Source organism: Cupressus sempervirens, chromosome 3, assembly GCF_028749045.1.
Source record: "Cupressus sempervirens isolate cs-2001-9-10 chromosome 3, ASM2874904v1, whole genome shotgun sequence".
NCBI lineage: Eukaryota > Viridiplantae > Streptophyta > Pinopsida > Cupressales > Cupressaceae > Cupressus > Cupressus sempervirens.
This window is the reverse complement of record NC_143120.1, coordinates 22,921,283-22,945,442: the sequence shown is the minus strand read 5'-3', so window position 1 is coordinate 22,945,442 and position 24,160 is coordinate 22,921,283. Positions and strand designations below refer to the sequence as shown.

Below are 24,160 nucleotides of genomic sequence, written 5' to 3'. Positions count from 1 at the left end.
GATCATGCGTTTTCTTCTGCATTAACAAAGTATGAAACTCGTTCCACTAGGTCAAGATATTCTCGATGAAAGGAATTCATTACTATGTCTTTCCTCAATAATTTACAAAAAACTTTAATTCATGTCCTCTCATCGAACATTCACCCCTTTAAATTTCCATCTGCCATTCCCGTATTCAACCAATTCTCCTTGAAATCCTTATTTAATTGATGTTTTTTTTTGATCGGTAGGAGGCCGAAGACAAGATTATTTATTATGTATTGTTATTAATTATTATTTAATTAAATGCGAGTAGATTCGAACCCAAGACCTCTTTGATAAGAGGCTCACAATTTAACATTGTGTTGCAGGCTCTTGCCTTTATTTAATTAATAGTTGCTTGGTTAACTATTAATTAAATAAAATTTTATTCAATAATTTACCTATCAATTATTTAATATAAGTTTTTATAAACAAATATTCAAGAATTAATATTTTATTATTTAGCTTCAACTTTTAGTAAACTTATTGAGGGGATATTACAGCTATGCAAATTTCAACAGATTAAGCTCAATACAAAACCTGTTATTGCCGAATATGCTGGATCAAACTGTCAACTTGATTCCCCTAACCCCAACTCATTAGCCTACAGGAACCAGCTAAATAGGTTGACATTCACCAAGCTAAAAGTGCTTAGGAAGGGGACTGTACAATATACTTCCACATTCTTCATGTGTTTGGCCGTGGTTGTGAAGTTTTTAAGCATTCATGTGTAGTAGAATTTTATGTGTTGGTGTTTTAAATGATTCTGCATGCCTTTGATTTTCCTTTTACAAGATGCAAGATAAATTCATACAAATCTATTTTGTAAAATGGTTCAATGCCTATTTGTTTGAAGGATTCCATCTTCTTCTTTGTCTCTATGACTATGATCCTTTGAATATCTGTATGGTTGTTTTGATCCCGAGGTTTTATTATTTTGTGTCTTGGATAATCAATACAAAGTTAATAACTGTCATTTCTCTATTATTTCCTTTTAGAAAATTCTAGGTTAGTTGTAAGTTCTCTTTTAACAATTTTTTCTATAGAGGTGTAAAGGAAAATACGAGGACAAAGGTCTTATTATTTGAAGTGATTTATATTTTTCATATTTAAGTATGACAAATATACTTTGGAGCAGCAATTAACTCTGAATATATTAGAATATTATCTAATGTTCAAGAGATGAAGTCCCTATGGCTGTAAGTAATATCTAATCCTTATCATTTTCCTTCTATGGTTCTAACTTTGCGATTAGGTCCTTGATGGCTAGGGAAGGATTGCACTCACAATTTCCTATGGAGGATCTTGCGGTAATGGGCGCTTGGGAATTGGTTCCTCATATTCGCACATTTTGGGTAAGTGAGTAGTTTATCTTTATTGGATATACATGCAAATTTCTAATCACAGTCACATAACTCAAATTTAGGAATGAGGTGATTAGATGGAGTGTAAGGGTGGAGTGACTACAATACAAAACTGGAAATGTTAAAAAGAACAAAATTGAGGAAATATAATTGGTTTTAATTTTTTAATAGTTTGAGTCTTGCTGATTGTCATGTTTCTATCAAACCAAACTAAATTGAGTACTGATTTCTTCACTCATTTTTTATGCAATTTGTGTTTGACTAATGTATGATAATGAGACAAGCCTGCACTGTAAACATGTTTTTGAGAGCTCAAATATATCTATATTTTAAATTAAGTTTGAAGTTCTGGTTTGCAGGCACGGCTAAAGCAAGCAACACAATCTGCTTTGGATTTTCAAGCACATGTTATTGTCACAGTTGATTCCAAAGGATTCTCTTTTCGACTATTGAAGTATATACGTGGTCAGTTTCAGCGTAGTTATTGTTTTCTGGAACATTTATGCTGGGCATGCTAGTTTTCAGATTTTGTTTGGAAAGTTTGGATCATATCCTCTGACTATTGATCTGTGGCATGACAATTTTGGAATTCTTAACTATCTTAACAATTTTAATAATTCTGATTCTCTTGACAGCTGGGTGTGCTAAGAGGGGTCTATCTTGTCCTGTTTGTGTCCATTATGTTGCACCTTCATTTTGGGCGTGGAAGGGAGGTGAGAAGCGATTGAAGGGATTGAAAAACATAGTTGATCACATACTATGCATTCTACCTTTTGAAGAAGAAATATGCAAAATAAATGGATTAGCTGCAACCTTTGTGGGACATCCCATACTGGAGGATGTTTTTAATGAACCCGCGGTACAAATCTGCTGGTACCATCATTTTTTCATTTTTACTTTTTCTATTTAAATATGTAATTCCTGGAAATAAATTGTGTTTGACTATGTCTTTTAAGAAAATTTCAACAAATTGTTATAAACACCCAGGATCTAAATGTACATGCAAGAAACTTTCCCTGAGAAATAAAAATATGGAGCTAGCATTATTAAACAGATGAGGGGATGGTAATGAGAGAAGGATTGCATAGTTTTGGGATTTTGGCAAATGTATAAAAGCTTTTCTGATTTTGTTTTTTAAAATCCGCATATTTCTTTAGGATTAAATATACAATTTGAAACATTTAAAGTGTCCAGTAATTAGAATAAGAAGATCATTCATAAGACATTTGTTTGACACAATGAATTGTTAGAACTGATCATTGCAATGAACTCAGTCCCCTTACATAACATGCCAAAACCATTTTATAATATGTATTATTTTTAATAGGGATTTTTATCTTTGTTCAAAATCCCGCACAGAACTGGCTGACCTAGTGTCAATATTGTTACAGGAGTGATTGCAGGATTTATCTTTTCTGAACAGTTAATAGAATCAACTTTTATCTTTATATCAACTATTTTACAACTGACAACCCAACGGATGTAGTTGAGAGATATTTCAAATAAGGTTTTTTTTTTCTTTTTTTATGGTAGACCTCGGTTAGGTACCTTGAGGTCACAAAAAAGAGTGTTAAAAGCTTGGATTCGGGAAATGATGTGTTCCCTAAATCCATCTATGCTACATATTATCCGTTTCAAATCTATCATGCTCAAAATGCCAAACAAAGGACTCAACCCCAAGGACAACTTTTTTTTCAAAATAAAACTGTCACTATGAAGAAGATACTACCATCAATAGTGAGAGATGCTGTAGAACTATGCGAATTTAAAGGCACATATCATGACATTGACAATGCCATAAAAGTCTTATATTAATTCCCATTGTCTCAAACTTGTTAAAATATATTATGTATCTTAAAAAAGGCACACACTGCTATGACATCAACTGTTAACCATAGGTTCTAATGAGTCAAGATATATTAAGGGAAGGACAAATTACGGCGACCCTCACCCCACAAGTAATAAATTGGAGGAGTCGTAGAAATACTAACAAACAAAAAATCTATATTATGATTTGGATGGTTACATTACAATGGCCCTCATCCCAAAGTACTAAACTGAAGGAATCTTAGAAATACCAACAAATGACAAAAATCTTATAGTACTGTGGTTGGGTAAATTACACAGGCTGCAAAAATTATTTTCTTATGTGGTCATTTTACCCACTTTAAACATTTTTGGAGCATTTTTATACTTGTATATGGCAAGCAATAAGTTTAAGATTTGTGCTGCAGGAAAATCTAAATGAAAGCACAAACTTAAGTAATCCAGCTCTTAGTATTAGTAGCATCTTTGTTTCACACTAAAAGGCAATACCATTGTGCTTGAATTAATATCCATCACTTGACATGGCTGAAATGTTGACATTTGCACCATCATCCCTATAAATCATTGGGGAGATAAGATAAGATAATTTTTTTAATGTCCAACAAGAGACCGCAAAGAGGGTTCAAGGGACTGCCAAGATACAACAAAAGAGCCCAGCCACCATTAGGAGCACCAAGTGGTGTTAGGGAAAAGAAAAACAAGGAACAAAAAGGGGTGGGAGCGGCAGCCAACCACAAGCTATCTGCCCTCTACTACGAAGATGAAACCAAGGACTGAAGGATACGACACAACATGAGTGGGGTTCCTATGTTGTCTATGAGTACTATTGGTGGTGGTGAGCTATTGCCTCATGTAAGTCCTGTGAGGCCTCATGGATCTGAAATGCTCAGTGGGAGGAGGTCCAAGCAACCGCTTGGTACCCCTTGTAGGAGAGGTCATTGAGAAAGAGGAGGTCATGAGCTGAGTGGTGGTCTGTCTTGAAGCAGGCTTGATATGCAGGTTACAGTCCCAAAGCCCCCAGAACTCTTGAAGATAGAGAGCTAGACACTGCAAGTTGGTGTGATGAAAGAAAGCTGAGAGAGATCGACAACCCTTGAAAAGGAAATAATACCTCCCTCTAGTCTTGTAATGTATGGGTGATAGAAAACAAATGCACCTCAATCTTGACCTCCCCCAAATCACAAAGCTAGCAGATCTAGTCCACTATTTCAATATGGTATTCAGTTTGAATACGGAGCTGATTGACCCCATCCTGAAATAGCCCAAGGAAGTATGAAACACGAGTCCAATGGCAACAATGGTACGAGGGGCACACAATTACCCCATCGTGGATATCAAAAATTGCTTCGAGTAGAAGGCTATCCTCCATTAAAGACCCACTCGACGGGTTGACCCAAGTGGTAAGAATATATTGTCTGTAAAGGTCCATCCTGATGTGATTGTTCAATTCCTGCCAAGGAGGAAGGAGATGAGTAGGAGCATCTAGTGAATACCAAAAAGGGGGAGGTGGTCAATATCATTCCCACAATCCTTAGAAGAGTAGTAGCTTGCGCATATTAGTTGTGGGCCCACCTCGTGGATTCGACCACCACAATTGCTTTAGAGGAGAGTAAGTCGAATAAAAGTACCTATACCTTCCCTCGCCTAAGTTCGCAAAGCACCAAAGACGATAAAGGAACAAAACTAGATCGAAGATGACCCCAAGATTGAAAGGATGAGCCCCAAACTTTGCCAAAAAGACATTGAGAAGAGACTCGTGGCACTTGATAATGTGTTTGAGAAGAAGGATCTAGACCCTCTCAATTGAATCCTTATCTGACTCCAATAAAGAAGGTCCTCAAACCACCAAATCATAAAGAACTATCGGCCTAACCAAGGTGTCCAAGAGAGCCATCTTCGATGTGGTGTCATGAGGTTGAAAGTGATGGCATAAACACTCTACCCAACAGGGCAAGGGAACCAAATCCTATATTGACCTAGGATTGCATGGCCGGCCTCATATAGAAGCGGGGGCACAAGAATCTGATACCTAGGTTCATTTACTAAGAGATCTCAACCTTTGAACCCTAGAAGAAGTGAAGGTGAGAGGCCTTCAAGCAATCAAAGACCATCACCTAGGTCTTACCAAGGTTGACCACAAGCCACCTCGTGTCACAAAAAAAGGCTAAACCATCAAGAAGCCTTTGGAGACCCTCTGCAGATGAATTGAGGAGAACCACATCATCCAAAGAGAGAAGAATGGATATTAGAACTTGGTGCAAGGAGCATCCATCTCTTGGAAGATAGTGCACGCAAAGGAAGGACTCCCACTCATCAATATAAATACCCAACAAAGTGGGGTTAGTCCTGCTTCACCCCAATAGTGCTCTGTATGGGGTCCAAGAATCCCTCTAGTGTCCTAAATTTGCCCATGATGCTCTTGTAAAGTCTCACAACGAACATCAGAAAAGTCTCATAGATACCAATGTCACGAAGCCTATGGAAAAGAACAGTCTGAGGAACAAAATCAAAAGCCTTGCAAAAGTCTACAAAGCAGCAGTAGACTTTCATAGAGTGGTGCTTAGTCTCCTCAGTGACAACCTAAAGAGTTAGAATGTGATCTATACTTTGAAAATCTGCCCTAAAATTTGCCTATCCCCTTGTATGAAGATGATGACTATCAAGCTCTTTGGAGATAATAGTGTACAAGAAGGTAGCATAAAACTTGGAGAAAGTGTGTCCCACCTTTATGGTCTTGTAATTATTGGGATAAGAGGCCAACCTGGACTTGTGGATGAGGTGTGTAATATGTTGCAACCAAGAGGGGGGGATGTTAAGTACGGATGCTTGATGTAGTTGTATGGGGGAGTTTGTTAGTATGCCAGAGAGAGGATTGAGTACTTATGTGTTGCATTCATGAAAATGTTTGTCATTGATGTCAACATATCAGTTTTTTGGATAGTTCAGCCAGAGTTGCAGAAGAAGATTCATTCGGTGTGGTTTGTGGTTAGTGAGTTATGTTATGCGCACTTGAAGGCATATTTGGGAACCTATTCATGATGCTATGACTATGTTTGTGGAAAGAGTTATGAAGATTCGTGCGAGTTACAATAAGTTTTGTGGAGACTGTTCTCACAGAGAGTTTCTGGTTAATAGTTTCTAGTAATTGCATTATATCTTTTTGGTGAGGCCGAGGATTGTTCAGGGCGCTTGGATTATGGTTAAAGACATGTTAAATATGCTATGGTTAAGATGGCGGAATCAGGTGTTCATTCTGTGAAGCTTTATTAAGACTCTTCAGTGAATTGTTCCCAGGAAGTTGACTATTGTTAAAATCCTTATGGGAAGCATTATTTTTAATGTAACATGAGTTGTAATATCTTAATGAGGTCCTATATTATTCATTGTAAATTGAGAAAGCCTCAAGGCCAACTTGATACTTGTTTCAGGATTTGTTATAAAGGAAAGTTTGTTTCCTTGTGGTAAAGTATCTATGGTATTTAGTGCAAATGGTTATTGTTTATGCAAGCTTTGAATGCAAATTTTGTATGATGAGAGCAGAGATTGATGTTGAGTCTGTATTGTGAACTTCAAAGGAATTGTATTGGCAAAAAGTTGTTGTTTAGTCAATTAAAGAACTTGGATATGTTATCCTGAAGATTGTTCGGGGAAGACAGTCTGAGGCTATTTGAACACTGGTTGCTGAAATGTGCCGCAAATCAAGAGTTCAAGGCGTCAATCATGAAGGTGACAATCTAGAACCTTGTGGAAATGGATGTAGAACATAATCCAAAGTTGAAACTGAATTCTCCAAATATTGCTTGAGGATCTCCAAACCAATGCCAAATTGTGACAAATGATCATGTAGACAAAGAAAAAGAGGTATAACATCTGAGAAGATGATGCAACCCTAGAGGAGCTAACATCACATAGTAGATGTATATCCTTAATAATGTTCTCCAATCCTATAGCATAGGACTCACATAACAAACCTAAAATATTTGTGAAGTACTCATCTCAATCAAGTTAGGAACTATATGTGGAAGATGATGTATGAATCGTTATGAAGAATTATTGGAAACCATATATGTAGCAACACTAGCATCATTAGAAGTAATAATAGTTTATGGAGCATGTGTAGAACCTTATTCAACAAAAGAACACCAAGATTCAAATGACTATCTCTATCTACTCAAAAGTGGCCACATTAGGTGTGTGTGTGTGTACATCAATCAAAGAAACGATAGGAGCAAAATGCAAGGTTTATACTCAAGATTGATGATCTACCTCCCCAATTGTAACAATCTCTACTATGTGAATCTTGGATAATCATAGAATCTAGTGTGAACTTAACGCTTTTTCTTCTCCACCATTGTAATCTGATGGATAGAAAGGTTATTGGTAAACAATGAAGGATCAGTAAATGATCATTTGACCATGTCAATAGGCCTTTTCCACAAATACACATATATGTATTGTTAGCCATCAAGATTTATTGTGATGAACAAGTCTCAAATGAAGAGATGCTATGTGATAAAGTCATATGATGAGAAGCTCTAGAATCGAGTATTTATCTCTCTGATTTAGAATCTGCAACTGCAACTAGTTGATGCCCTTATATTTGTTTGACTTTGAATCAGAAGATGATGGACCCGTCATAGTTGAAGGCAAACTAATGTGATCCTTTATAGAAGATGCTGCATTTCATCAATTTATTTTGAATAACATTGATGTTCATCATGCCCTTTTTTCTTGTAATAGGCACACTTGGGCTTTTGTAGTGTGCCCAAATAACAAAAACCCAAATAAGGGTCTTGAACAATGTGCAGTTTTTGTGGAATGCAACTGAAAGTAAAATACGGTTTTTGGAATATAGAGATCAATACTCCTAGAAGAATTTTTTTTAGTTGCCAACACAGACATGCATCTTTTTGCAATGCATTAATCATCTAGAAGGAATGTGAATTCAGCTTGTAATCATGTCCGAAAATTCCTTCTGCCATTACATTTACTCTGTTAATGTTTTTGGAGCTTCTATAGGATAAATCCTATGAGACAACTATTGAAGTTACATATATATGTATTTAGTACACACACACACACAAAAAAAAAAAAATATAATTATTATGTAATGCTGAAGAAATTATATAATGATCCAAGAGATATTATGTGCATATACATATAACACACACACACACATATATATACATACATAGTCACAAATATAATTGTCATTATATTAATCACATAATAATGAATAGACATGTCCCATGAAGGGAGACATGTCTCGTGAAGGGACATATCTCTCCTTGGCTCATCCTCAATATAAATGCAAGAGAGATCACCGCCTTTAGAACACATAAAAATTACGGGCAGTGCCATTACATTTGCAGTAATCCTTCTTCCTGAACATGGCATCAGAGCAAAGCCTGGGAGAAATAATAAGAGGAATAAGGTCACACAAATAATAATATTTCATAAATGCTTGACGCATTTCGGGAAACAACTATATTAAGATGCTAGAATATTGCTTAGTGGAGGAGACTGAGACAGAATCTTGCAGGTCCATCAACAAAAGACATGCATATATCCCACTCACTAAGATTGTCTTATATTCTGTAATACATCCTTCTCCATCAATTATTTTGAGCATTTGCTTTATATTACCTATTGATTGTAATAAATGATGCAAAGATTGCATCAGCATTGATAGAAATGATAGAAACTGGTGACATTTGATTTCAGGACTCCTTGTTCTGTGGTCTCAATATTATCTCGACTTTTACCATAAGTTAACAAACTATTTCTGTTTTGCTAGCCCGCGAGGAGAGCATCCAGCTCACACATACTAGATCTGCATTCATAAAGGTGCTCTTGTGGTCCGCGTTTTAATGAAACAGTCTGTTCACGACTGTTGTTGAATATTCTCCAACATTGGAAATTAAACAATGATTGAAGGTGAAGGCTACCAAGTCATAGAACCCGAGCAATTCTTTTGAAGATGGAAGTAATTGATTGTTAAGATATTAGAATAAGAGTGGTGGTAGCCATACTTTGGCAGGTCTGCGTGAGTGTTGGACTAGATCGGGTCTCTCCTCACATTGCTTGGATTAACGATCCCAATCCGGTTGATTGGCCTAGAGTAACCATTGACATGCATATTTAGTGCTTTTTGATAAGCGGATTGGGCTCTATTATTTTTATTAACTTGTCTAATCAATTTGAATTGGTACACGATGATGGTCATTTGAAAATGTGATGTCTCAGTAACAAAACTATAGTTACCATAATTCATTGATGAACACTTGCAAATGAATTTGCGTGTCAAAACTGTTCTTAGAAGTGTCTTCTCCAAATGGCAAAGATTTCTGATAAAATATCTGTGTGGTCCCACTGTATGCAATAATTATAGTGTGTGTAAAAGATATATTTTTTGGAAAGGCTTTGGAGGTTTTCGAGCAGATGAATGTCGAGGCAAAGTGAGAATTTAAAACTTTATTAGAGGATTTACATTTCACATTATCATTGCAAGATTCCATTGTCGACATATGAAAATGTGGAAACATGGAAGAGACATCGTCAATCATGGATTAAAGAAACATTTGTGCATCAATATGGTCATCGAAGGAATGAGATCAATAGTTATAGATTGAACTTCAACGCAATGTCTTGCATTTAAAGACATTCCCGAATACACAATATATGACACCATTTGTATTTAACATCATATGCAATAAATGAATTTAGTAATGATGATATATGCAACATATGATTATTTTCATGGACAATGGTTTGCAAAATAGTGGAGTGATAAAATCAATTCATGACAATGATGAGTAAAAGAAAAGGAAACAAAATAAATCGACAGTGAAAGAGCCAACTTATTTTCCAAGTTGTCAGCAATTCCATGACATGGACACCAGATCAATTGTGGAGCTGAGCTAAGTGAATCACCAATGAGATTGCAATTATGTGCTGGTGTTATGTTGTTGATAATATTGCTATATTGCAGAGCAACTCAGAAATGAATTTGCAAAGTTGATATTGCCCTTGAGAATCATGCCTCCTCCAATGTAAAGTCCAGATGCAAGGATAGGGAAGACTATTATATATAATTGTGTTGAGTATATAAGTGTTGTGGTATGGTGCTGCATGCTTTGCTGGCATGAAGACACAATGTTTGGGTGCTAAAGTTGCAATTGATAATGATTCCATATCAGGTTTGAAATAAGAAGCAAAAGATCAATTAGAGTCTCGATGAATAAATCTCCAAGAGAAAAATAATTCTTCATACAAATAGAGCAATAATATGCACTGAGAACTGTCAAAAGAGCCTTTATGGCAATGCTTAAACTAGAATAACACACTGAATTGAATATATACTACCACACAAAATTGTTTTGCATAGTATATAATATATCACTGAGAGAGGGAGCATCGATAAAGATTCTAAGCATTATAAACTATGATTACTTCGTATTGAAGTTGAACATTACCATATGATACAGACGTGATCACTTATATTGCATCCTCCCATAGCGCAAATAGACCAAGGTTCTGAGATCTTCCATATTTGATGTGATGCAAAAATTGTTCAATGATATAAGATTGTTAATTTTACATTGTGGGGGGGGGGTGGTGATAGTAACCAATGTTCCATCCTCATTGTTTTGACAAATGCTTATATGGAGCCATTTTTTGATTTGATGCATATGGACCATCATTGGAGCAACTTGTATAATGGATGTTGATCTACAAATAAGTATTTATTATCCTTAAGTATTAAATTAATGTACTCATTGTAGTCTCTTGTATTTCTATACGTACTATAAGAGCTATTTGCCTTAACAAACCTTTCTCTTCAGGGATGTTCTTGCAGGAAAAGAAGAATGGTGCATTAGGCATGCTACCAAATATTGCGCAAGACTCAATCTTATGATAAGAATTATGAGTATCCTTCTATGGCAAGAGGGAGTTAGGCACATTTGTCAGCGGTAAACTTCAAAGTCAAGAGGTTGATGCATGAATTTGGAGCCTTAGAAAGGAGCCACTTTGGCATGAATGTTTGATGTAACCAAACTTGAGGATAAATCCATAGTTTAATTCACTCATGTTACTATGAAGTAAGGTATGCTTCCGTGACAGAGGGAGCAAAGAGAGGATATGCTTCAGTGAACTTTTGAGGATCTTGTTTATATTGATTTAGAGGGAGTAGACCATGTTGAAATGGATTCTCCAGTGATCAAGAACCGTAGCAGTCAGAGGACTTTGATTCGTGATATGAAGTTCCATATGTCCAGACTAAAAGGCCTTTATGCATATGCCTGAACTATAGATGGATACTTGGAACATTATTCATTAAAAGTACATTATTACTGAAGATCTTACAACTGATAGTTTCTCCAAGCGTTCTGCCGAACTGAAGTTTGTTCATTATTGAAGATAAGCTTGGAGTTATGGATCAGGGCCTTTGGTGAGAGGGAGCCTCAACATTAGTGATTACTTGAGATGTACTTTAATGCATCCTTGTTTGTGAGAGAAAAGTTTGACATGAAAGCCTCTGTTCCACCCTTTGGAAATGTTCATGGTGGATGTGATGTGAGTTACTACATGACTTTGTGGAAACATTGTGGAAGGTGGCAATGTTTCATTGATGTTTGTTTGTGGTTACTATAGTAAGGTGACGATCTTACAATAGTCTACCCTTCTATTATGATGGATATCATATAAGCAGATCATAATAGATCATATCTTGTAAATCAATCAACTAAGAGATAGATGTCATTGCATAGATATCTATGAGTTTTATTCGATAGATATATCATCATGGATTAACTTCCTTAAACAAACCATGATTTAATGTTCCTATTGTAAGTATCATAAAGTGATACGTGTGCACATACCTTATGAACATTTTGAGTATTTGGTGAATATCATGCGACTTGATATTTTGAGGCCATTACTCTTGATATCATGAGATGATATCTAAATGGTGGATATCTTTTGATAAAGATATCCTTAATCATGTCATTCTTAATATTACATTGAGGTAATATCAAATCATGTGTTTATGCTCCCTAGCTAAGAAAGATTGTTGATTTTTTGTACCTTTTGTCAGATAAATTTTATTAGACAAAACTATTGAAGATACATATGTACTAGGTTGCATTGGTATGCGTACCCACACCCCTAGTACGTGTACCCATGTACCCAAGTATTGGGTACATGTGCCTCAAGTATTGGGTATTCAATGGAGAGCATCATAGCTAAGATCTAGATTAAAATTTTTGTTTTCTGTCTCAGTTTTTTGTTTGCATATCAACTTGTTTATCAAGCTTAATTCAATACGTAATCAATTTGAAATTTTGATACAATGCTGATTAACAGTAAACTTTATCACTGTTCAAATCAGCAGTTTATCATATGCAATTATGATCTTCTTGTTCATGTTTAAAGTCTGCCTTCTCTGTTATGCATCTAAACATTTATCATATATTATCATTACAAACATATTGCAAATCTAAAACTGAAAACTAATACACATTTGCAAAATTTATCACTGTTCTTGTTTTGAAAAACCATTGTTATGACTCAAAATTTCAGATTTTCTATAAATATATAGTTATAATAAATAAAAGTTTGATGTACCCAAGTACCCCTATTTTGAAAAAGTCGTACCCATACCTGTACCGGAACCCTAACTACCCAAGTACACCCATCCCTGTGCAACCTTGTATATATATATATATATATAGTATATATGAGATATGATATAATATATATATCTAAAATATTATTATTATGTAATGCTGAAGAAATTAATATAATGATCCAAGAGATATTATGTGCATATATATAAATATTTATATTTATATATACACAGTCATAAATAATTGTCATTATATTAATCACATAATAATGAATAGACATGTCCCGACATGAACGGACATGTCTCTCCTTGGCTCATCCACAATATAAATATGCAAGCGAGAACGCTGCCTTTGGAACACACAGAAATTACAGCCAGTGCGATTACATTTGCAGCAATCCTTCTAACTCAATATATTGAATATGTGAAACTGAATATATCTCCGGAATCAGCATATATGACCATTTTCAAAAGAATCTGTTTTTCAAACCTCTGTAAATTACTGAGTACTGGCAACTCCAAGACAGTGTGTCTGAAAGATGATTTTAATTTCCAAATATATTGGCTGTTTTATTTTCACTCAACTGCAGAATTTCTTATGCCTCACTTCAAGTTGAATTGCAGAGCAATGGTAGCAACATACCTGCTTGTCGAAACAAGTCTTTTGTCACCTATGATGAACATGCTACTTAGATTTCTCAGATGTGTGACTTCTTGTTTTAACATCCAGTATTCAATATGAGTTGCAGGGTGTGCAAATATGCATTGTTGCTAAAGGGCAGTTTTAGATGTTTTCACTATTGTGTACTGAAAGTTATTTTTTTTGAATTGGAATATTCAGATATTCTTATGCATGTATAATAACTTGTAGCACTGTGACAATTTTAATGATTCAGTTATCTTCAATTGTGTACCTATTGTTAAGATTTTGGCCTTTGTACAGGGTGACAACTTAGAGAGGAGTAAGTGGAAGGTAGTTGGAGATGGTGCGAAGTTTCGAAAAGAAAATGGACTATCTTCTGGTAACATATCTTTTTATAGCTGTGGTTAATCCTTAGCCAAAAAGATAAACAAAAAGATTTGTGCATCTGTCTTCTGAAAGTATGCATTTGAGGAAAAAAATGATAAGAAGACAACATTTGTATTTGTTGTATTAATTTCTTTCAGAATTATGGGAACTGCAGAATCCTGGAATTGCAAGTTTAAGCTTAGAGCTCAAGATTGAGAAGATACGAGAATTATTGTATGTTAACTTCTACAAGCCTTATTATGAAAGATAACAATAAATTAATCAGCATTGATTTTATGTATTAAACTCTAGTAACATATCTTTTGTAAGGAATGGAACTGCTTACCAAAAGTAGGCATTCTATGAAATATCTTAAGTATGCAACAACACAAAACACATACAATTCCCAGCAGATCTTGAACAATGAATAGCAATACTTACATATTATTATAACCTGAAGCCAAATACATACATTTGGTCTATTAAAAGACTTCCGCATCAGAAGGCGAGGAAGTTGATATCTTGGATTGAAGGGAGCTTGATTCTGTTCAACAGATGTGGTGCTAATGCTTGAATCGGATTTTCTGATATGCTTTAGTCCTCCAAATCAAGCCTGAACTGATTCCATTTATGTTAGAGTAAGAAACATTGTTCTCTAGATCTGAGAACGAAACCTACAAGCAATCTTTTCAACTGATTCCAAGTCTGAGCTTGATGCCCCTGATCACTCTGTCTGAGATGCATGATAATTTTGCGAAGCCAACTCAATCTACTGTGAGTCTGGTCTTGCAGATGTCTATTGCTCGACCCTTTAAGAATGCCTTTGGATGAAACTAGTTTTACGGTACTGGTATTGTGGCTTTGATTGTGCTCTGCGATATTGAAGTGTCACAAATCAGAGTATGATCTGAGTGTTATACCCGATAATTTCATCATACTAGTCAATGATGCAAACTATAAATCCTGAGGGTTGGTTCCTGCCACGAAGTTCGCTGTTGACATCTTGGACACACGTTGACAAACTGTATGGAGAGAGATACTGAAATTGCCATGATAATTCTGTTATAGTGGGGTTGCCGTTGCACCAAAAGACTGATCTGTCAATGCTCAATACAACAACTCAACTTATAGTACACAGGAGGCGGTTAAGCCCTTGTCACGAATCCCGAGGGGATAGCTGAACAAATTTCTAACAATCTCCCCCTCAACATTACCCAAGGATCTGAGCATTCGAACCTGTGACCAAGCTTTGATACCACTTGTTAGAGTGGGGTTTCCGTTGCATTTTATGGCTGATCTGTCAATGCTCGATACAACCACTCAACTTATAGTACACAGGAGGCGGTTAAGCCCTTGTCACGAATCTTGAGGGGAGCGCTGAACAAATTTCTAACAAATTCAGTGTTGTCTTGATGCTGTGCGAGCTGCGATTTATTTGATGGGAGCACTGTGATCTATTGGATGTTGTGAGACCACCATATCGTGGATGAAAAATGAACTGTGATGTATGAGAAATAAGGGTGCACTTTCAACAACAGTGATGTCTTGAACTAGCTTACGATTCAAACCAAGTGCAGTATCCTGAGAATGTCAACTGGATTCACTCGTGAATTTTTGTCTCGGGATGGAGGCCTGACAAAATTTGAGCTTGTTGGGCAGACTGGGGTGAATGCAAGGTCACCAAAATTGACAAGAGATACTGGTGCTGGTCGATGTAGACCAACGAATAACAAATGCAAAAGTCATCCTTGCCCTTCTCCATGACGGGTGATCCTTTACATACACATTTGTCCAAATGTGTCCCTCCAAAGTTAAATGGGAGTCTGCCCAAACAAAGAGGAAAGAATTAAATGGGCATCTGCTTATGATCAAAGCTGCTGTTATCAGTCTACACTTCACTTGTGCTATGAATGCATAGGCAGGCAAAGAATACATGTGTTGAGCTACTAAAGAAGTAACAACTCCCAAAGAAGCTAGAGCAAGATTGATGGAGACTTGCCCAATGTAAATTCCCATTGTCAACCTGCCTTTAATTATACTTCTAATTGATTGGCATTTCATCAAACATTTCTTATACAAATTACAGAGTTCTGATTTCTGAGTATTTCTATGGTTTGCATTTCAATCTCAGGGAAAGATAGACGTAATCACTTGCTCAACATATACGATAATGCAGATTAAACAATTGAATTCAGGAATTAATCACTATAGTAAGAATGCAAACTTCCAAACTGATCATTTTCTTTAGGATGAATAAAATGTACAGTTTGACATGGTTTTACTTATTCTTTAACTATCCCTTGTTTTCAACTGTGAGTTTAAATTATTTTTCAAAATAATAACAAGACAGTTATTCCGATGGGTTTCAGGACAAATTTATGCAGGGAGTAAGCAGATGGATTACGGCGACTATGAGGCTGATACATATACAGGGTGGACTTAGATTTGTGCCTGCCAGTTAGCTGTTGGAGTTGCCAGAAATAATCCTTTTTCATAAGATATCTTCCACAGGTTATACCCGTCTGCAGCATATGAAGTCTTCTCATAATTTATTGATGAAGCTTCATGTTAGAATGGCTGGAGTTGCTTGCTGTTTCCACAGAAACATATACTGGTGTCACTTAAATGGGCCCTTCACATGTTCACAGACACCTCCTGATAGTAGAAACCACGATTCTGAATAGTATATTTGTGCACCTTGAAGTTGTCCACCCAGAATAAATAAATCTCCAGAATGCTACACCAACATTCTCGGATCATATCAATATTTTGTCTTCAGGCATTCATGGTGTGGGGAGCACTCAGAACGACTACTGCACAGGACCTTTTTAGTAAAGAATCAGAGAATCAAGAAAAATATTGAAATAACAATCAGAGAATCGACATAGAGAGAATCAATTTCCATATTTTTGTAAAAGAAACTTTCTATCAGAATTAAACTTGGGGAACACTATTTTTGTGGTAATCTACTGTGGAAACTCTGTCAAAGCAATTTCATATTATACATTCAAATCTGTTACAACTGTTTGTTAGACAGTCTACATGGTAAAATTGTGGAAAATCACAATAATTTGATTTAAAAAACTGACCACCTTATTACATCTCAGAAATTACGAGAACATGGGAGAGAGCAACAACAGAATTCAAGACAAAACACCATTATGGGAGAAAACTACAACAAAAATGTGAGCCAAAACTCTCACTTAATCACTATCTGTAGTTGCAATAGAAATCTGGTACACAACAAGCTGAATATAACTTATTTAAGTCCCTAAGATATCTTGCAAACTGCCTAAATATCTCTTGAGTTCTAAAAGTTTGGCTAATCACAGTCTGTTAGAACTATAAACTCACTTGAGTTCAATTCTAATCCATAATTCAAATTACATTCCACAGTATTGCATGTTTTGAGTATACAATGGTATACATATGCTTTACAATTAAATACAAAGGTTCAAAGCTGAAGGAAATTGAACAGTTAAGTGTTGTCGATAAATTCTATATTGTAGCCGACAGGTAGAATTGTATCCGAAAGGGCACGTGACGGTTGAGTCACCCCTTTGGGAAAGTATATTCACACCATCCGGAAGGGACTATTGAACATCATCGTAATGAACATAATCATATTGTAAGCATTGGAGTGCATATTGCGTATATGACTAAAGTATCTGTTTTGTGTTATATCTTGCTATACTACATATGATAAGTATCCTTTTACCCTGTATGGTAAACATTTGGCATTGTTGTCAGTTGAACTTGGAACGAAGGAAGTGTTATGAAGAGTAATGCCAAATCTTCTTAACAACGATATGAATGAGATAAAAGATAAGGATGAAATACACACAACACAGGAAGTTTTAATTTTAGCACAACAAGTAGAGCGCAGATATAAGCTTCAGCTGATTACTGACAGACACTGAGGGGGTGAAGGAGCACAGACGGAGGGAGTGCATTCACCTAGCAGATTGAGGAGTGCTAAAGAATTTCTAGGAGAGACTCAATAGCGATTAAATTTGGTGGAAGAGACAAGGGAGGAGTTCCTTAACTTGTATATGCCGAGGGTAGAGAATCCGAACGAAAGGGAAGTAACTCGCATGGCTTGAAATGCCGAAGGAGCACGAGCGTGGAGTGAACTCTTCGTTCTCGATACACCCAACAAACGGATACAGGCAGAGAATCAAATAACTTCACTTGAGGAAGATCTTTTCTCACTAGGTAATGCAATTGTTGGAAGTAGGGCAATTGTTCGAAGTAGCACGGTTGTGTAGAACAGTGTGGGTGTTCTAAACATGGGTACTTAGAACAACGCGGGTAGTCAGAACAACATGGGTACTTAGGATAGTGCGGGTACACAACAAGTACTTAGGATAGTGCGGGTATAGCAATGGTAGGACCAAAGGAAAAATTGCTAAAGTTCAACGGTGATGGGACAACAGATCCGATCAGACACTGCAAGACATGTGAAACAATATGGATGGAAAATGGTGTAACGGACGAGGATGATTGGGTCTGGCAGTTTTGAGTGAGCCTACAAGGTGTAGCAGTTGATTGGTTTGCTGATGTCGATCCTTAAAAATTAATTGCATGGGCAGATGTTAGGAAGGAGTTCATAGCAGAGTTCTACCTGCTAAGGGATGATAACGAAATTGTAGCAGAAATATATAGTATAAAGTAGGGAAAGAATGAAATGATCCATGTCTACACAAGAAGGCTGAAAGAGTTGGTGGGGAAGATGGAAAGCCTACCGGCTGACGGATTAAAGAAATGATGGTTTGTTGAAGGGCTACGGTCGACTTTGAATAAGAAAATGAAGATTGCACCTCCAACATTATATGTAGATGTGTATAATCAGGTGATGGATCTGGAGAGTGAACCAAAAAAAAGCAAGAAGAAGCACAAATCGTTGGACTCAGACGATTCATCGTCCGAAAGTAGCAGCAGCAACAAAGAATCGAGCAAGAAAGTTCGAGCATTGCAGAAGGATATGCTATGGATGATGAAGGAATTTAAAAATCTGAAAAAGAATGCTTACTCAGTGAAGGGGGAATTGTGGTGTACGGAATGTAAGGAGGATGGCCACACAAAGGGCTCCTGTCCGAAAAAGCAATTTTGCAATATCTGCTAGATTACGGGACATTCCACAAAGGAATGCCCGTTCAATATGACGACAAAGGGACATTAGTAGGTGCTATTGACGCAGGAAGTATCCGTCAGAGTAGGAACGAGCACAAACAATAACGATGCAACCTCAGGAGGATATCGCAACAATAACCGGCACGGAAGGGGTGATAATAATAATATCAATAATAACAATGGAGGCTGAAGTTAGATACAGTACGACTCGAGTGGATGACCGATGATACAACGCCGTGTGTGCAACCTTTGGGGGCATTTTGCCAGAGATTGTACCACGAAGGAGACACTGCAGCTGTTATGCAGATGGTGTGGTTCGGGAGATTGCGAAGATTCAAAATGCCTAAAGTAGGGGGTGAATTTGGTAAGCACCAAAACATGTGATGAGGAAACACTAGCCGTTACGTGTGAGCAAGCTAAGAAGGCAAAGTACCTTGATGTAGAGGAAGAAAAGAAGAGGTTGCAGCAAGCACGAACGGAGTTGGAAAAACAGATGGAAACGGGAAAGTTGCAAGTAAAAGACACTGCCGACACCTCGAAGAGGAACCTAGCTGAATAAAACATGATAAGGTAGGTAATGCAAATAGAAGTTCCTATAAAATTAAACGACCTTACAATGCCTCAGTTACTGATGACAATTTTGAATATGACACCACTCTCGAAAGCAACGGAAGAAATAAGAAAGGATGGTAGTGGAACAATTGCAATAGGCCCAATCCTACTAGCACTCACAATAGGAAGACATCTGGCAGACACAATCATGGATGGAGGATCAAGCATAAATGTGTTACCAAAGGATATATGGAAAAAGTTGGGACAACCTACGTTGTGGCCACCTACATTTCAGTTATGATGGATCAACACGGAATCAAGCCGTTGGGAACCTTGATGGCGCAGTTGGTAACTATTAGAATGCAACCTTTTCTACTAGATTTTGTGGTCATTCCGCTAAAAAGAAAAGGGTATGCCGCTATCCTTGGACGAGAAAAAGTGAAACATGATTGGAAACAAAATACCCTATCCATGGAATGTGGAGGCCGAAGATTTATAATTGACTTGCACACACAAATGGTAGGTGAGGAGGCAACATTGTTAGATTCTGAAGGTGATGATGAAGGAAAGAAGAGAATGGAACCGGATGAAGAATGAGTATTGAGATTAGGAGGATCGAATGATGATGACCTAGACTCGGTGAACGGCCTACTCCACTGGCAGATGGAGGATTACGAGTTCTTTTCGAGTTGTAACATGTTGGGAGTCGAAGAGGGAAAAGAAGGGAACGAGTTTCCAAAGGAATATGACGAAGTGAAGGAGGGAAAAAGCACATGTAGATGAAACTTCGACGCATACATTTAGCGATGACAAACTTATAAAGTATGAAGAGCCTAATGTAAAAATAATGAACTTTGGAGATGAAGCCAATCCGAAAAATATTCTTGTGGGAGATGATTGGAATCCAGTCCTGAAGGCAATAGTGTTCAAAATATTCATGGAGTACAAGGACGTCTTTGCATGGACATATAAAGATTTGAAAGGATTACCACCAGAGTTATGTGTTCACCATATACTGTTGATAGAAGGTGCAGTACCCATATGGAAGCGACCGTACTGGATAAACAAAAATTTTGCCGCATGGGTCATTGAAGAGATTAATCGAATGCTGGAAGCAGGAATTATTTTTAGAGTGCAAACAAGTGAATGGGTATCACCGATTGTGATATCTTTAAAAAAGGACACCACGCAGATAAGAATATGCATAGACTTTCGATGCCTAAATGCGATAACGATCAAAGATCTGTTTCCAATACCATTCACTGATAGCATTTTGGAAGAAGTTGCGGGGCATGAGATTTATTCATTCATGGATGGGTTCTTAGGATAAAACTAGATATCCATTGCCAAAGAAGACAAATTAAAAACAACATTCACTGTAGAAGATGGAGTATATGCCTACAATAGGATGCTGTTTGGACTGTGTAATGCTCCGACAACGTTCCAGAGAATTATCCTTCACATATTTGATAAAATATCTATCAGAAATTTTAAATCATTTTTGGATAACTGGTCAATTTTTAGCGCAGAGGATAAACATATAACAACACTTAGAGAATGCATGGAAAGATGTAGATGGGCGAGATTGGCATTGAGTCTAAAGAAGTGCAGGTTCATGGTACCAGAGGGAAAGCTATTAGGACACATCGCCTAAAAAGCAAAGTTGAAGATGGATCCTAACAAAGTACGTGTAATTTTGGATATGCCATTGTCGGCGGATGTATCAAAAGTAAAATCAATCATTGGACACATTGGATACTACTGGAGGTTTATCAAGAACTTTGCGAAGATATCCTACTTGCTGGACAAACTCATCTGCAAGGGTGAACCTTATAAATGGGAAGCGGAGTAGAATGAAGCTTTTGATGGATTAAAAACAAGATTGGTCACAACACCGATTCTAGCCTTATTCGAACTGGGATAAGGAATTTGATGTTCATTTTGATGCATCAAACTATGCGATTGGAGCAACACTAGCACAAACAAGGGATCATGGATTGGACCATCCGGTATATTTTGCAAGTAGACTATTATCTAAGGTAGAGAAAAATTATAGTACGACGGAGCGAGAGGCACTATGGATGGTATACACTGTATGCCTAAAATGTGAGTACACTTCTATGAGTCATTATATCCAAGATTGCTCAAGAATGAGGTCTCGAATGGCGGCTCATAGTTCTCTATTCATGGAGTGCAAGGGTTTTTGATGGAGGCCCTCAATTTGACCTAGTTTGTGTCGTTGGTAGAAATTGTGTATCAGCCGAAGGGTCCCTTCGGGAAGGAAATTGTGTATCAGCCGATGGGTCCCTTCGGGAAGGAAATTGTGTATCAGCCGACAGGTCCCTTCGAAAAGGAAATTGTGTATCAGCCAACGAGTCCCTTCGGAAAGGTTTTTGTTATGTAACATGTTGTATGTGGCCGACGGACTCCTTCGGGAAAGTTCTTCGGAAAGTATTTATAACCCCTTCGAAAAGCATTGTATTCAGGAGATCATATCATTCAAGCATAATGTAATGTTCTGGCATATGCGAATAATAATAAGAAGAGTTCTGCTGTTTGCTGTTTGTATTCATTGTCTGTGTGCAATTCTTAATTAACCTATGCGGTAAACATTTGGCGCCGTTGCTCAATGGACCTGGTACGCAGGCAGGCGGATATGAATTAAATGCCGAATCAGTTGAACAAAGATAAGAATAAGCTGAAGGAAAAAGATGACATACGCGTTGCGCAGGAGAATTTAATTCTGGCTCAGCAGACAGAGCGTCGAAGGAGATTTCAGAAGATTGCCGACAGAAACAAGAGCACGGAAGGATTGTTGAAGGAGACTCGACAACGGCTTGATTTGGTGGAAGAAGCGAGGGAGGAGTTTCTGAACCTGCATACGCCACGAGAAGAGAATCATGACGGAAGGAGATCGACTCGTACGGCTCGGAGTGTCGAGGGAGCACGAGCGTGGAGTGACCTCTTCGTCCGAGATATACTTCCGAAACGAACAGCTTCGGTTGACGAAACCTCTTCTTCACCAAACGGCGCGGAAGCCAAAAACAGTGCGGGTATTGAAAACAGCGCGGAAGTCGAAAATAGCGCGGGTGTTGGCAACAGCACGGGTGTGCGGAACAGCGTGGGTGTGTAGAACAACGCAAGTGTCCAGAACAGCGCGGGTGTTGGAAACAGTGCGGGTGTGCAGAACAGCGCGGGTGTTCAAAATAGCGCAGGAGCTCAGAACAGCGCAGGTGCTCCAAACAGCGCGGGAGTGCAAAACAACGCAGGTACACAACAAAACCCTCAACATACAGTGATAATGGCAGGTCCGAAGGAAAAGTTGCCTAAATTTGATGGTGATGAAGCAGTTGATCCCATTCGACATTGTAAAACATGTGAAACAATCTGGAGGGCAAATGGCATAATAGATACAAACGAATGGATTCGACAATTTCCCACTACCCTACAGGGTGTTGCGATTGATTGGTTTACTGATGCTGATCCACAAAAATTAAACAGTTGGGATAATATTAAGAAGGAGTTCATCGTAGAATTTCAACTTTTGCGTGATGATAATGAAATTGTAGCAGAGATATTCAATACCAAGCAAAAGAAGAATGAAACAGTACGGGTCTTCGCCAGGAGATTGAAGGACTTAATCAGTAAAATGGAGAATAAGCCGGCAGATGGACTCCAGAAAAGATGGTTCATTGAAGGCCTTCACCCGAAGTTGCGGAAAAAGATGAAGATCGTGCCACCATCAACATACAATGAAGCGTACAATCGGGCAATGAACCTCGAAAGTGACCAGAAGACAAAGAAGAAGAAGAAGAACAACTCGTCCGATTTAGATGATGATGCATCTTCAGGAGAAGATAGCAGTGATGACGAGGGAAGCAACAAGAAGGTTCGTGCCCTTCAAAAGGACATGCTTCGAATGATGAAAGAATTCAAAAACATGAACAAGGAGACTAAGGGCAATGACCTATGGTGTACGGAGTGCAAGAAAGAAGGCCATACGAAGGGATCCTGCCCGAAAGATCAATTTTGTGAAATTTGCCAGATTATGGGACACCCGGTAAAGGAATGCCCTTTTAATTTGAAAACAAGAACACCGCAGCAAATGTTCCTGACACAGGAGGCATCCCCGTCAGGAGGGAACGGGAACACCAGTACGGAAGGTGCCACATCGGGCGGATACAGAAACAACCGGCACGGTCAAAACAACAGCAGAAATAACAACAATGGCGGCAATAACAATACAGGCCGAAGGAGTCGAATTCAGTATGATGCGAATGGTCGACCGATTGTTCAATGCCGCGCATGCAATCTGTGGGGTCACTTCGCCTGAGAGTGTACAATGGAAAACACACCGAAGTTGTTATGCAAATGGTGTGGACCTGGCGATCATGAAGATGCTAGGTGTCCGAAGTCGGGAGTAAACTTGATCACCGTCGGGACGGACAAAGAAGAGGTTTTGGCCATCACATGACAGCAAGCGAAAGTTTACCCCGACCCGGCAGAAGAAAAGAAGAGACTGGAGGAAGCACGGGTAGAGATCCAGAAAGCAACACAGGCAGAAACGGCACACCTGAAGGACACGCCGAGTACTTCCGTACATAACTGCGCAAAATAGAACATTGT

At 37.8% G+C, this 24,160-nt stretch overlaps 1 protein-coding gene across 2 annotated transcripts in view; it reads left to right on the top strand.

Annotated features, from left to right (window-relative positions):
* LPXB (lipid-A-disaccharide synthase B) overlaps positions 1–24,160 on the top strand; it is a 140,505-nt gene that overhangs the window by 58,961 nt on the left and 57,384 nt on the right. Inside the window, exons 2-5 of one of the 2 annotated variants that reach the window (XM_089818116.1) lie at positions 1,292–1,376; positions 1,745–1,850; positions 2,021–2,244; positions 13,784–13,862. In XM_089818116.1, coding sequence (XP_089674242.1) covers positions 1,292–1,376; positions 1,745–1,850; positions 2,021–2,244; positions 13,784–13,862 — 494 coding nt within the window. Of the gene's footprint in view, positions 1–1,276; positions 1,377–1,744; positions 1,851–2,020; positions 2,245–13,783; positions 13,863–24,160 lie in introns of both variants that reach the window. The other variant, XM_089818115.1, reaches the window with a different exon arrangement.